This window comes from Phyllopteryx taeniolatus, chromosome 11 (assembly GCF_024500385.1).
Source record: "Phyllopteryx taeniolatus isolate TA_2022b chromosome 11, UOR_Ptae_1.2, whole genome shotgun sequence".
In the NCBI taxonomy this organism is placed as follows: Eukaryota; Metazoa; Chordata; class Actinopteri; order Syngnathiformes; family Syngnathidae; genus Phyllopteryx; species Phyllopteryx taeniolatus.
Window position 1 is genome coordinate 21,861,167 of NC_084512.1, and position 13,864 is coordinate 21,875,030.

Sequence of the window (13,864 nt, forward strand, 5' to 3'; positions counted from 1 at the left end):
AGCACCAAGGAATTTGGATCACGATTAAAAGTTGATCAATTTGTCCTCAGATCATATCAAATACCATCTGTTGTCAACTTTTTGAGTTATGTTGGTAACAAACATCCAGTCGTAGGTGAAAACTTAACCTTCTTCATTGGTAACTACAACAATCTCCAGGAAGGACGAGCATCCCCAATTTGGATCAGCCCCGGGAATCTGGATCACGATTAAATGTTGATCAATTTGTGGTTGGATCATACAAAATGCCATCCAAATTTGTTGTCAACTTTTTTAGTTATGTTGGTAACAAACAAACATCCAGCCTTAGATGAAAACATAACCTTCTCCACTGGTAAAAGAAACTACAACAATCTCCACCATGGACAAACAATTCGAATTTGGATCAGCAGTAGGATACAGGATCTGTATCATGATCAAAAGTGAATCCATTCATCCTTGGATCATGCATTCGTTTTCAATACTGTTTATCTTGTTCATGGTCATGGACAGACAACTTTCACAACATCATTGACAGAGAACTAAACCCATGCTGCTTGGAAGGGAGTCAGGCAACTGAACCACTAGACTATCAGTGACCATCCTTGGATTAGCCAAAGCTACACACTAGTTTACATCATCTCTACACTAGCATCAAAGGTCAAGGATTATCTTTCAAACATGTTTTATGGGGTTGAGGTCAGGGTTCTGTGCGCTTGCACAACAAACTGATCCAAGCGTTCCTTTATAGACCTTTCATGTACAGTCCACTGAGGCATTTTCAAAACAAAGTTGGATGCATAAGATCTTCCTAAATCGTAGGACTGATGGGAGAACTTAAGTTGTCTTGATCACCGCCCGATTGATTAATTAATCAAGAGGCCTTTCACAGTACTGTTGTCCATAAAGCACTCTTTGATTTTGCATTTTCCCATGGTGTTATCCTTCCTTTGATACATCAAAAGGCTTGACAGGAGCCACCACATCCATTGTGAAGTGGCATGTGATGTGTTTGCAGCTTTCATATCGGAACACAAGTACACCGCGGGGACGCCAGAGGAAGTTCAACTCCCGCCGGAGTGGAGGACGGCAGATGAGGGGAAGGGATCGGTGCTGCAAGCCGGACTGAAGACGGCTGGGAAAATCCCAGTGAGCGGTGGCGAATTAGATATGTGACAGCAGAGGGGAGAGAACATTGTTCAATATTGTGGTTTTTTTCCTGTTTGATCGTGCAGTTACATCCTCATAAAAACCTAGTAAACCTGGTGAAGACTTTCCAAACTGCTATTTCTTTTATTTTGGTACGTTCCTACTTTGTATAATGTCACCGTGTGCATTGCTGCCCTAAAACCAATGTTTTTATTGTTATTTTAACTGTACATCAACAGAATTACACTCCACTGTCATATACTACGATTTCCTGTTTCCTCAGTTAACCACTGTTGTTATTGTACCATTTCTTTCTGATTGGCTAGAAATGACGTCATGATTACGGGTTATATCGCCACCTGTAGAATTGGAGAGCACTTGACAGCCTCCAAATGCGTTTTCATGTGCAGCAATGCCACTAGTCTACACAGTAATTTTGCCCAGGAAAATTAGGTTTAAAGGTTAGTGAGAATAAGTGGGAAAGAAGATGGATGGATGGATGGTTAGGAGGCTTGTAGTGTACATCAACATTGATAACAGTGTGGAGCGATCGTTTGTCAATATATCGGAAGGCTAATCACTGTTGAAGACGCCTTTGCCACATAACATATGATCATCTTCAATAATGCGCAGGGATCTCTTTTACAACCTGCCGTAAGACTTTATGATTGTTTACGTGCTGTTCTGGTTAGCAATGGAGTTCAATTGGAGCTCTAGAGTTCAGGCTGTGTATGAACAACTACATTTGCTACCTGTTTCAGTCCTTGAAAAGGGAGGCCTTATGCGTCAGAAGCTTTCATTTTCAACAAATCCTCTCTTAATCTGAAGTGGACAATAGTTGTACTAAAATATGTGCTCGCGCACTATTTTCCATGACTTCAAATTTCAAATTCAATTTGTAGTAGAAAATATATCTAATAACAACCAAAAGCACAGGCAGTTATGTTACAGCAGATGATTTTTGCGAGTCATCAGGGTTTACTGAATCGTAATCCCCTGATATCTGTGGCAGATAGGGTCTGAGCCCTGCCACGAATAGAAAAAAAAAGTGACAATAGCAACAACCAAAAAAAGTATATTTCTCCAAATGCATATAATTGCCAATTGCCCATTTTTACCCTAAATATACTACAAACTAGATCCCGAAAAACACTGATATCATTTCAAGCTCATGTTACAACATTACCCTTAAAAATAAATGGCTTACAAAAGATTAGATTTTGAAAATATGCACTGGAAGTGCACGTGTTCATTCACTTTCAGCGAAGACTCCTTCGTAACGTCTTCCGCTAACAACCCATGCTAAATTTAGCACTATTTTACTACTTTCCTATATAGACAGGTTTGAAGGCATTTTGTGGGCGTTTCAGAGCATAAAAAAAACAAGAATTTTGAGTTTTTCAGCAAATAGCACAGGATAAGTCCAACAGAAAAAAATTTGACTAGGTGAAATTGTGAATAGTCAACTGCAAATATGCTTCCCAGACCGCAGGATAGGGACAGAGTCCTGCTGCGAATAGTGAAAAACTGTGAATATCTGACACCCCCCACCCAAAAAAAAGGTTCATAATAGCTTATAAATGGAACAAAGCACGACTGGTATTTAAATGAAGCTCCTCAACTCACTTTAACATCGTTCCTTGGCACCAAGGTGGCACAAGATGGCAGCAAAGCAATACTTTCATTTAAACGAAACTCCTCAAATCACTTCAACATAGTTTCTTGGCACCAAGAGGCTGCCAAAGCAATAATTTTATATATTCTACTACTACCCATTATACTTTTATACCCTAAAATAATTTACAAAATCGGTGAATCCGTGAGTTGTGAATCACAAATATGCAGGGGACCACTGTATAGAGTTTTGTTATTTTTGCAGGTCAGTCTGAAACAAAGTCATTGTCTGTGCGTGACCCCCCCCCCCCCCCAAAAAAAAACTTTTACATTTTGACTTTCTCATGCGAACATATGCGCTAAATTCCAGCCGTCTTGTAACAATGCCCAGAAGGGGAGACAGCAGATGTCCTTTGCCAGCAGCACATCTGCATGCAGCCTCAATCTCCTCCCCTCTAAGTGTCCAGACAATAGCACAGCCTCCCTCCTCCTCTTCCTCTTCCTCCTGCACTTGAAGCTTTCTTCCACTGGAACCTCCAAAATGCAGCAATAAAAATAAGAATGCAAAGAGTTGCCCAGTTACAACCACTAGAAATGTAGGGATTATCTTCTTTATAGATCCATGTGCAGGTGCTCATATGCATGATTGAGTCGCTCATTAGTTTCACGGTAGCTGTGGGAACATTAAGTTCCAGCTAACTTTTACTTGCGTGTGTGTTTTAAACCCACTTGTGACAACATTCCGTGTCACGCTGACAACATGCCGTGCCACGCTGGTGAGGAAGTGAACGCCACACGGAGTAGTTGGGCATATCCTCGCCGTATTTCGACACGGCGGTGGTAAATACGTACACATATGGTAGCCATATTAACATGTTTGTTCGCTCTAATCACAATGTATCAACACAATTCCTACCTCGCGGTGAATGCCGAGTGACAGCGAAAGCGTCGTATTCGGAAGCAGCATCGCAGGTTCCAAGCATTTCAAATCAAATCGCCTCGGATTTGGATCATAATCCACTTTTTTTTTTTCTTCTTCTTTTTTTTTGAAGGAATGTCAACACAAACTTAATCCCGATTCCCACCGCCGTTGTTGGCGCTTCAACGCAGCCTGGAATGTGTCCCGTTGTTGACTTAAATGCAACGTAAACACTATCCTGCCCTTCTTCTTCTTCTTCTTCTTCCGTCCCTCCTGCCAGGATTGAGAGGTGCGTATCACTTTCCTTTTTTTTTTTTGCCCCCCCTCCTTCGTCCTCCTCCTCCTCCTCCGTCGCTTTGTGAATGAGGCGGAGCCATTTGCTCACTAGTAAAACACACGCACGCACACATTCAAACACACTTTTCTTTTTCTATAGTATTGTACAGTCAATTGCCGGTCATGTAATTATTCGCCAACTAGCATAAAAACTAGCAAACGCTTAAAGTACGAACGCTGTGCGGTAGCAGTCAACTAAATTCAACTCAGTTTGGCAAATAGTGAACAATTAGTCTAAAAAAAGAGACTTCAAGTTGTTTACTGTTACACTAAACATAAAAACAAAGACAATTACACGTGTTGTATTTAATAGGTATGTTACTAAAGCCAGAAAACCGGCCGCCATTTTGTTGTGCCGGATTTCCGGAGGTCGGCACAAATCGCGTCGTCTCATTCTTTCGTGCGAGATAATTCTTGTTTTTTTCCGATGACATTGTTGGAAAATCCCTTTACCACCTTGTTTTTGAAATGTTTAATTCAGATGAGCTTTTCTGTGGTTTTGTCAAAGATGAAAATGTTCCTCGATTACGGCGTCGAAAATCACACGTTCATAGGATTCGGAGGCGATTGAAAACTAAATGTATGCAAAGTTTCGCTACACTCTGTCAACATTTTGTTGTTGTTGTTTTCATGGTGAAGCAGCCAGCAGTTCGAAGCCACAACTCTTATCTCTTCTCACACACTGAACGAAGAAAACACCACATGATCTTTTTGTAGACGTGCTGGATGATCGTCTGACGGAAAACTCCAAATTTGTAGTTTGGGTTTGAAATATATCTTTTGTGACACCAGTCCTGAAACCTTCCCGACACACCTTGTATCGGTACAAGGTTTGGTACCTGTGCCTTCATTTGGGACTTCAGACGAAATCCACCTCCTAATACCTGCACTCTCATATCACTATTCTAAAAACCAACAATACTATACAAAATACAATGTAACAACACACAACTCTGCCACATACTGTACATCGTGTTGAGCGGTTCAGAATCAATATTTATCGAATAAAATGACCAACAAAACAACAACATTGAAAATATAATAAAATTGATCATACTCAACAGAGATGCTGATTATTAAATGTATTCGCTACAGATGTGTTTTGCTAGTCGAACTTAATTTGCAGAGGACGGAAAAATCATGACGTTATCATTGGCCAGCTCTCTGGCTCTGTGAGGACAAATTTGTACATCTAAATGATTGAAGAAACAGTCCCATTGCTAGTATAGTTTAAGTTACATCGGCCAGCACTACAGATTTTGAAGGCCCTGGGCAGATTAAATTGACATGGCAGCATAAAGAGGTTGAAATTTGATTGGACAAAATAATCGCACTGCGAAATAAAACTAAAATGAAGAAAAACTACCAAGCCTTTGAAAACACCTGACAAAACAAATAAATAATATTTTGTAACAGCTATGTGCATTTTAATCCAAATGACAAGATACCAGATACCTTGCGCTCTTTTGCAAAATTCTAAACCAACACACACTTTCTCACATATTTATCTGGTTGTCATTACTCTGATGGTGTGAGCACACAGGAGATTAGCGATGTGCAAACATTTACGGCATTTCTGCAGCAATAGATGTTCATTCTCCTCTCTCAATTTCTCCTGGTGTTTGACCTTTTTAAAATGCAACACAATTCTTGGACTTCAGAGTGTAAGATCATGATGTGTGCTGCTAAATCTGAGGCACTTGAACGCACACCGGCAGAGAGCCGCATGCTCGCCGCCTGCTAATGCTGCACCTTGCTTATGGGGGGCCGAGGGTTATGTTAATTTCTGAAGACGGGTTGTTGTTATGGTGCACTCTGCTTTAAGCAAGTCTCCCAAACTTTAAATGACCTTTTGGTTTAAGCTAAAATGTTTTTCATGCCAGTAATGAGGTATTGACAAAAAAACAGAGATTGAAAGGTTAGCTCTCAATTCATTTTGTTTTAGTTTTTAGCTGAAAAAGGCAAAAAGTACATTAATCAACACGATAATGTATACATTATTTAAATTATATAAATATTTATTTTTTTTTGTATATTATTTTTTTTACAGGATATCAAATACTAATTTGTATTGCAATCACTATTGCTATGATTCTGTATGTACTACATAATGTTTTTTTATTAATATTATTCACTATTTTCTATTTTAATTATATTATTGTTCTTATTTATTTTCATTGTCTTATTATTAGTTGTATTCTGTTTGTATGAGTATAATTAGTTGTTTTGTTATATTATTCTTGTTTTAGCATGGTCTTTATTATTGTCGTCATCAATATTGTTATTGTTTTAATTTTAGTTGATTTTTTTAACAATTTTTTTCAATGTGATTATTATTACTTTTGTGTTATCATTATCATTCATTTCTTATAAATATTTATATTTTTCATTAATCAAACGTAAAAGCACTTATACGAAAACCTGTTTTTCATTTATTAATTCAGAGCGAGTAAGGAATAAATTGTTAAATATTTATACCTTGTAATATATACTGCAATGTTATATCATAGATAATATCGACTAAAGTTACACAAGAAGCTAACTTTTTTCATTAATTGAGAGCAAGTAATGAATAAATACTTATCCAGTACCATATTATATATACTGCTGTTATTTCATAGTTATCAACTAACAGATTTTCATTTATTATTAGCGTCAGATTATATAATATTAATATGCTAATTATTTAATACCAAATTAAACTACTTGATGAATCGGTTGTATGTAATTTAGAAGCTTCAAACTGAATTTATATGAGTTAATTTCTTTCAACTATGCATGACAAGTGCATCCATCCTTCAAACTCTCAGGTGGCATTCTTGATAGAGTGCAGCTTGTATAGTCTTTGTTTATAACGGGCCTAATGTAATTATGGCTGCCACCTACACACTAATTAGCATACAGCACACCGAGTTGGGATGTTAGAAAACAAAACACAATGAGCCAAGTATGCGAGTCATTGCAAGGGTCGGCCTTTCGGAGGCTCGTCGAAGGTCTTTTGAGATTTTCAGGCGACGACGAACGAGAAAGAGTCAAGGCGTGGAGTGGCGGCATGTTGTCGGGAAGTTATCTTGTTCGTTGGGAATAAAATCGTCACATTCTTAGATTTGGAATATCACTGGAACAAGGGTGCAACACCTCGCACTTGTCACCTCAATATATGTACCGCATAGAAAAAGTGACATTAGGCAATTTTTAGACGGGAAAACATCCAAGTATAGTTGTACCTTGACTTAAGAGGTTAATTTGTTGTGTGACCAAGCTCGTAACCTGTTTTTAAAGTGCTCTATAAATAAAATTTAATTGAGTTGTACATACTGTAATATTCGTGTGTTGGATGTATGCCTTTAAGGGGCTTGGCCTCGTGTGTGACGACGTCACAAGTTGGATCCGGTTTCGTGTTAGCATCGAGTCGTGTCCTGCAGCAGCTCCTTGCGAGTGTTCTCATTTTGTAGTTGTGTGTTGACTGTTTGTATCGTTCAATAAACGGGTGAAAGTGCATCAACCCACCGACGGCTGGTCATTCAAAAAACTTGTACATTGGGGTACTCAAGGTGTCAATGTTTATGGTTATTGAAGGGAAAAAATGTAAAAAAAAATATGCCTGAAAAGTTTGTCTATTGAAGGCTACAATTTGACGAGGGAATTAGTATTGTTATTATTATTTTAAAGGTCGGTCGGCATTCCGGTGGTATGGAAAAATTGAGTTTATGCTGTTAACGTAAGTATTCTTCTTTGCTCTGACTGTCTGCTGTTGAAGTATCCTTGGGCAAGACACTGAACCCTACATTGCCTCCAGGTCGGCATCGTAAACCAGAAACTGTTCTCAATTGCCTTACCTGGTTGAACAAAGGAAATTAAATAATTAGTTCATATCATCATACAGTGGCATCTCCATAATGTAGACAAAAGGTAGCTTTGGCCTTCTCTTCTTTTCTTCTAGCTTATAATGCAAATCCACCTCTTGCTATTTTGCCTCTCCTCCTCCCCAAACAGGTGCAAAATCTCTCCGCTCAACACATCAAAGACACACACACACACACACACACACACTTGCAAATAAATCACACCGAACGCTAAGAATGGAGAGAGCGAAGAGTGTGTGGATTTAGAGCCCGGTCTCCTTTCATATTCATGAGGTGCAAAGCTTTAGTGCTCCCCATGCTTGTTTACCGGCTTGTACAGCCTCGTGTCCTTGGGAGGAGGTTTGATATTCAACAAGGCAAACGTGTTGACATAAGCTTGCCATTTTGCCTCTTGACATCATGCACGGCACACACACACGCACACTCATAATCTCATGTGCTCTCCTATGACACCTTGTTAGGTATTAAAAGCCCTCCTTTCGTGATGTTTGCAGCTTGCGTTGAGGATTTTAGAATGTTTTGGCTGCCTTATTTAGTTGTGTGAAAGGGGCAAAATATTAGACGGCTCTCAGTGATGCGCTGGAGATTTCTATATCACTGCAAACGATAATAAGAGGTGGCAAAAGTACACACGCTCTTTACCAGGGCTGGGCTTACCATTTGGCAAACACCAAATTGCCTGAGGCCCTGAGATTTTCAGGGGGCCTCAAACACCTCATAAAAAACTGATTTTCAAAGTTTTGTTTTGATTTAAAGTAATTAATGATCATTTTGTCTTAATTGGCAAGCTTAAAAGGCATCAAAATGTTTTGTTTTGAGAGCTCCCCCTTCCCTTCTCATGCAATGGGCTACTCCATCCTATAGCGCATATGCAGACATGATTCAGGAGGCGGCAGTAAAACGAACTTGTTGGCGTGTTGCGCGGAAAAGAAAGCGGACCTTTCAGTGGAGACACCGAATGTGCGTAACCGACAACAGCAAGAGCCAGACACTCTTGCCAGTAGCAGTAGCACTGCCGTTAGCCCTTGTGGGCAAGCAATACACGGCAAAACTTAATAGGAAGAAAATGAGGGTGGTATTAGTTAATTTAAGTGATCTGCCAAAAACAGTAAAATTTGACTGAAGAAATTAAGGTCGACTGGTTAGAGCGTCTGCCTCACAGTTCTGAGGACCGGGGTTCAATCCCCGGCCCTCGCCTGTGTGGAGTTTGCATGTTCTCTCCGTGCCTGCGTGGGTTTTCCCTGGGCACTCTGGTTTCCTCCCACATCCCAAAAATATCCATGGTAGGTTGATTGAAGACTCTAAATTGCCCGTAGGTGTGAATGTGAGTGCAAATGGTTGTTTGTTTATATGTGCCCCGCGATTGGCTGGCAACCAGTTCAGGGTGGACCCCGCCTCCTGCCCGAAGATATCTGGGATAGGCTCCAGCACTCCCGCAACCCTCGTGAGGATAAGTGGCTCAGAAAATGGATGGATGGATGTTTGAAACAAATAAACATAGCCAGCCTCAAAAGCCCATTCCAGCCCGCCTGTGTGTACTACCTAAACCTATAGGACTATGGTAATTCTTATTTTTAGCTAAACTTACTCATATCCAGTAATAACATCTCACGAACAACTTATCAAAGATTATTAAGCGTTTTAAATATTTGTTTTTTGCATTGATTTATTTAATTTATGAAGCGACTGCTGTCTTTTTAGTTGTATGATAGGTTACAGTTGAAATCTCATCTTGCTGAATTAAGACAATGTGAGTCCCATTTTTTGCAAACGTAAAACCACAGCTAATTAATTCTTGCAAGCGTCTCCTCAACGAAGACTTGAGTAGTAGCAGCTGCTCTGACAGCACTCCGAAGGGAAAAACCTCAGCTTTTGGTGTGGGAGTGTGAGTACTTCTCTTCCATTCGACCCCACTCGCCTCCTCTATGGAAATAGCTTTGTTCATGTCACGTGCTCTGATTTGTATTGATGAAGAGGACATTGACTACCTGGCTTTCTCTTACTAAAAAAAACCCCAATTAGTCATTTGAAACAAGTCTATCAGAGCTCTGACACTGAGCTGACACCCTCTGCTGGTGAGTATTTGAACTGCTTCGGGATGGGTGCATGTTCTTGATTTTGTTAAATGCATGGATATGTGCAAAAAAAAAAAAACGTTAACTGTGATTCAGTGTGTGCATGCATAATGTTTCAAAATCTTAATTTATATTATGCAGAGGTGTAGAACTACACTGCATCATATTGAGAGCTTTCTATATCTGATTTTGCCCCTTTCATGTAGCTAAATAAGGTCATTAAAATATTTGAAACACCCCTCAGTACAATGCACTGTACTGAACTACTGACCATAAATGAGCAATACACGTCAAGGAATCCTGGATTGATGCAATTTAGCAATTTTACAACTAAATTACCACTGTGCCGCCTGTCACATTGAACATTTTAAAATAATAATAATAAAAATGTTAAATGTTGAAAAAAACTTATTTTTGCTCTTTTCTATTTCTTATACATTTATTCCATTTTTTTGGAAAACACTTCACCATACACTATATATATACAATATTTGTACTATTATATACATATATTGACCCAGCAGCCACACAAGGGAATAAAATGGGGGCAGAAATGTCCATTTCTTTCTTTGCGAATGTTACTCATACCCACAGATTTTTATTATTCAGTTCTTTATAGGTTGTTGACCTTGTGTAATGTGCAAAATGCCCCTGGTACATTTAATGGAAGCCCCCCCCCCCCCCCCCCCCCCCCGTGACCCTGAAGCATCTTACCAGTGGCGGTTGGTCAGGGCCGGCAAGGCTTAAACACTATCACAAGCACTGACCTACATTTACAACCTCCATTCTAATATTTGTTCCATGAAGATGTATTAATTCATCCCCAACAGTCTTATTCTTTTCATTTCATACTATGCCTCATGGGCTGCACTGCTTCCAGTATGTGAATGTGGAGATTTTGTTTTTGTCTAATCATGAATCAGCTTTTATGTCCTGCCGTGTCAGTCTTATCTGCCTAGGGCCTTCATAATCAATAATGCTGCCTAAATAACAAACTATACTAGCAAATGGACTGTTTCTTTAATCAATGAAATTTCAAATTAATCTTCATGGGGTCAGAGTGCTAGTCCTTTATGAAAGCATTTTTTTCTTCCTCTGATTGGTTGGACAGAGCAAAAATTGTTACAGCCAATTTCGACTAGCAAAACACATCCGGAGCGATCTGCACACAATACAGTAAACCTGGCATTCAGAAATTTACAGTCACAAATTTTTTTTAACCTATGCTCTGTAATTCGCTGAAAAACTCACCTATTTGCCATTTTTGTGCTCAGACCAAAGGAATTCACATTTTTGCTGCTGTTTTGTTGCATCTGGTGCCAAGCAATGATGTTGAAGTGAGTTAAGGACTTTCACTTGGACAAAAGTAGAGTTTTGCCACCATCTTGTGACATCTAAAGGCAATTATAAACTAAAATTATTTTTGGGAGGGCTTGGACCCACACCCCGTGAAAATAGTAGGGTTTCACTGTACATTTAATAATGAACATCTCTGGTGACTCATGATGTTCTGTGTTTTATTTACATTGTAATGTTATTTGATATTGATTCTGAACTGCTTTAGGTGATGTACAGTATGTGTCACAGTTTCGAATTATGTTGCATTATTCTATATTATTGGTTTCGAAATTGTGACATGATAGTGGTGGTATTAAGTGGTGGATTAAGTCTTGTTAGTCCCCACTGAAGGCCCAGGTTACCAAATTACAGAGGCCTGGAAGCCGCATTGAGATTGGCGAAGCCCAGCACTTCCATGCTGTCGACGTCATCGTAGCTGTCTTGTCCAAACCACATGAAGTCTCCTCCGTCCAGAGTCGCCTCCGCGCACTTCCTCCGGTGGTCACGCGTGAAGCGCCGGAACCTGGGGGGTTCCACAGTGGGTTGCGTTGCGAAGTCAGCCCCGTAGACCGAGCTACTCTCAGTGGTGCGTTTGATCCCGTGGTGGCACAGGCAGAAATGAGACTTGTGCTGATTGATCTCCAAGGGACATTTTTTGCGGCCTGCGCCCTGATGTAATGAAACACGAAGTTTGATCGCAAGGAGAAAAGTCTTGACGAAACATGATTTCATAGATCGAGGTGTGGATGGATAGATACTCACGTCGTCAAAGACAATGATATTGTCTTTGAAGGATAGTTTGTTGTCATGCTGCGAGACTGGATACGTCCTGGATTTCTGTAAAACAGGAAGACAGTCAAACACACAAATACGAAATGAAAACGCGCTCGTGGAGCTGCTGAAGGCCACATCTCACACCCAGATGCTCACAGTGAACTAACCGGCCAACTTCTGTCATCACTCATTAGGCCACACCCCCTAAAGGCACACATCCAAAACACAAATACCACACTAGTACGCACATAATCATACTATATAAAACCAGCTCTTTTAGTATGTTTTATTGTGTTTTTATGCAAAACGATGCTATTCTTCTTCAAAACACAAAACAACATCCTAAACCTTCTTCCCGCTCACAGGATTTGAAGCAATGACTAGATGAGGTTGGATTGTTCCTGATGCACATACAGTACCTGGTCCGTTCTCATCTTGGTAAAGCGTTCAAAGTCAAAAGCTTGCGGCAACTGCGCTGGAACCTGAGTCAGCGTCCTCCCGGTGCTCGTGGACAACTCCCGGTCCCTCCCCTCGTTGCGCTGGGCGTCTGGATGTGGAAACTGAGGAATTACCACACGCCGCAACATTAGGTACACCTGCACCATCTAATTATTTTGCAACAAATACAGCAACAATATTAGTGCTCGGTTTTTACGTAAATAAAGATAATACTTTAGTCTTCTTTCATCCCATGAGGGAAATTTCATGTTGTCACAGCAGCATATACACTAGCAGCAAAAAAAAAAAAAAAAAAAAAAAAGCACAAACAAAAAAACTAAAAAAGCATCTTGGATGGATTTAAAGAAATGTATATCACTGCTTATCACCTATCGCAGCACCGCTAAATTGCAGAATTTTCTATTAAACATTTAAATTTGATCTTTTGAAAAACATTTACAATGTATTTCAAAAAATTAGTGCGTGTCGGAGACTTATTTAAAGGCTTCAACTATAAAATATATTTTTTTAAATGCCATTATGTATTTTTAATACATTTTAATTTCTTTTTGGGTTCAACTGTGTTTACATTGTGTTTAAATGGCATGTTAATGTGTGTTTACAGCATGTGGTAGGGTATTTAAAGGCTCAAACTATTTTCAAAAAATGATATGGTCTCTCTAGCTCTTGGATTTCACCTATTGTCGTGTCTGAAACGTATCCCCCACGATAAATAGGAGTTCACTGTATTTCACACGGATTATTATGCAGGATAAAAAGTGTAAGGCAACAGAACGAGGTAAGGTAAAATGCTAGGTACAAAACTCTCATTATGGATGTAACTCCAGCAATGCACAAGTATAAAAAGTTTATTAATTATAATGCACCCCGAAACCTCTATTGATAAATGTTCTTTTACATAATGAAACTTGAAATTATAGATGCTAAAATAATGAAATGTATATGCTCGTTTTATAGTCATAAGTCTAAATTCACATTTTAACAATGATTTTCAGTAGCTGTTGTACAACACCTTTCAGTAAAATGCATACTATTATAAATTTTTGTATCCAATTGGATCACGCAGGTAAGTGTCTTATGAGCTTACAAGGTATAATTTTAAATAAGTTATCTTACCCATTTGCCATCATTGCTCATGGGTTTATAACACTTGCCACCTTTTACCATGCTGGCGCAGTTGGAAAGAGTAGTTTCACTGCAAAAGGGCACAGGTGCACACGCGTACACCAACTTAACAGCTCGTGAAAACACTGGTGACTATGGAAACTGTATTCAACAACCAACGTGATGTGTGCTCTCAGTTGGCCACCGAGGTAAGGAACTGGAATGCAAAAGGGGGGAAAAAAATTAAGACT

General features: G+C 39.4%; 2 protein-coding genes across 3 annotated transcripts in view; both read right to left on the reverse strand.

Moving 5' to 3' along the window:
• The window catches only part of LOC133486090 (C-terminal-binding protein 2-like), a 49,750-nt gene extending 45,934 nt beyond the window's left edge, over positions 1–3,816 (reverse strand). For both annotated transcript variants that reach the window (XM_061790734.1, XM_061790735.1), the window contains exon 1: positions 3,659–3,816. The gene's annotated coding sequence lies outside the window, so the exon portion shown is untranslated. The remainder of the gene's footprint in view (positions 1–3,658) is intronic.
• A 6,843-nt stretch (positions 3,817–10,659) lies between these two features.
• On the reverse strand, positions 10,660–12,698 carry tex36 (testis expressed 36). The gene is made up of 3 exons (XM_061790742.1): positions 12,470–12,698; positions 12,039–12,113; positions 10,660–11,945 (listed from the first exon to the last, which is right to left on the reverse strand). The coding sequence occupies exons 1-3, from the start codon at positions 12,653–12,655 to the stop codon at positions 11,643–11,645; spliced, it is 564 nt and encodes a 187-aa protein (XP_061646726.1). The 5' UTR covers positions 12,656–12,698; the 3' UTR covers positions 10,660–11,642.
• Positions 12,699–13,864: the final 1,166 nt, after the last annotated feature.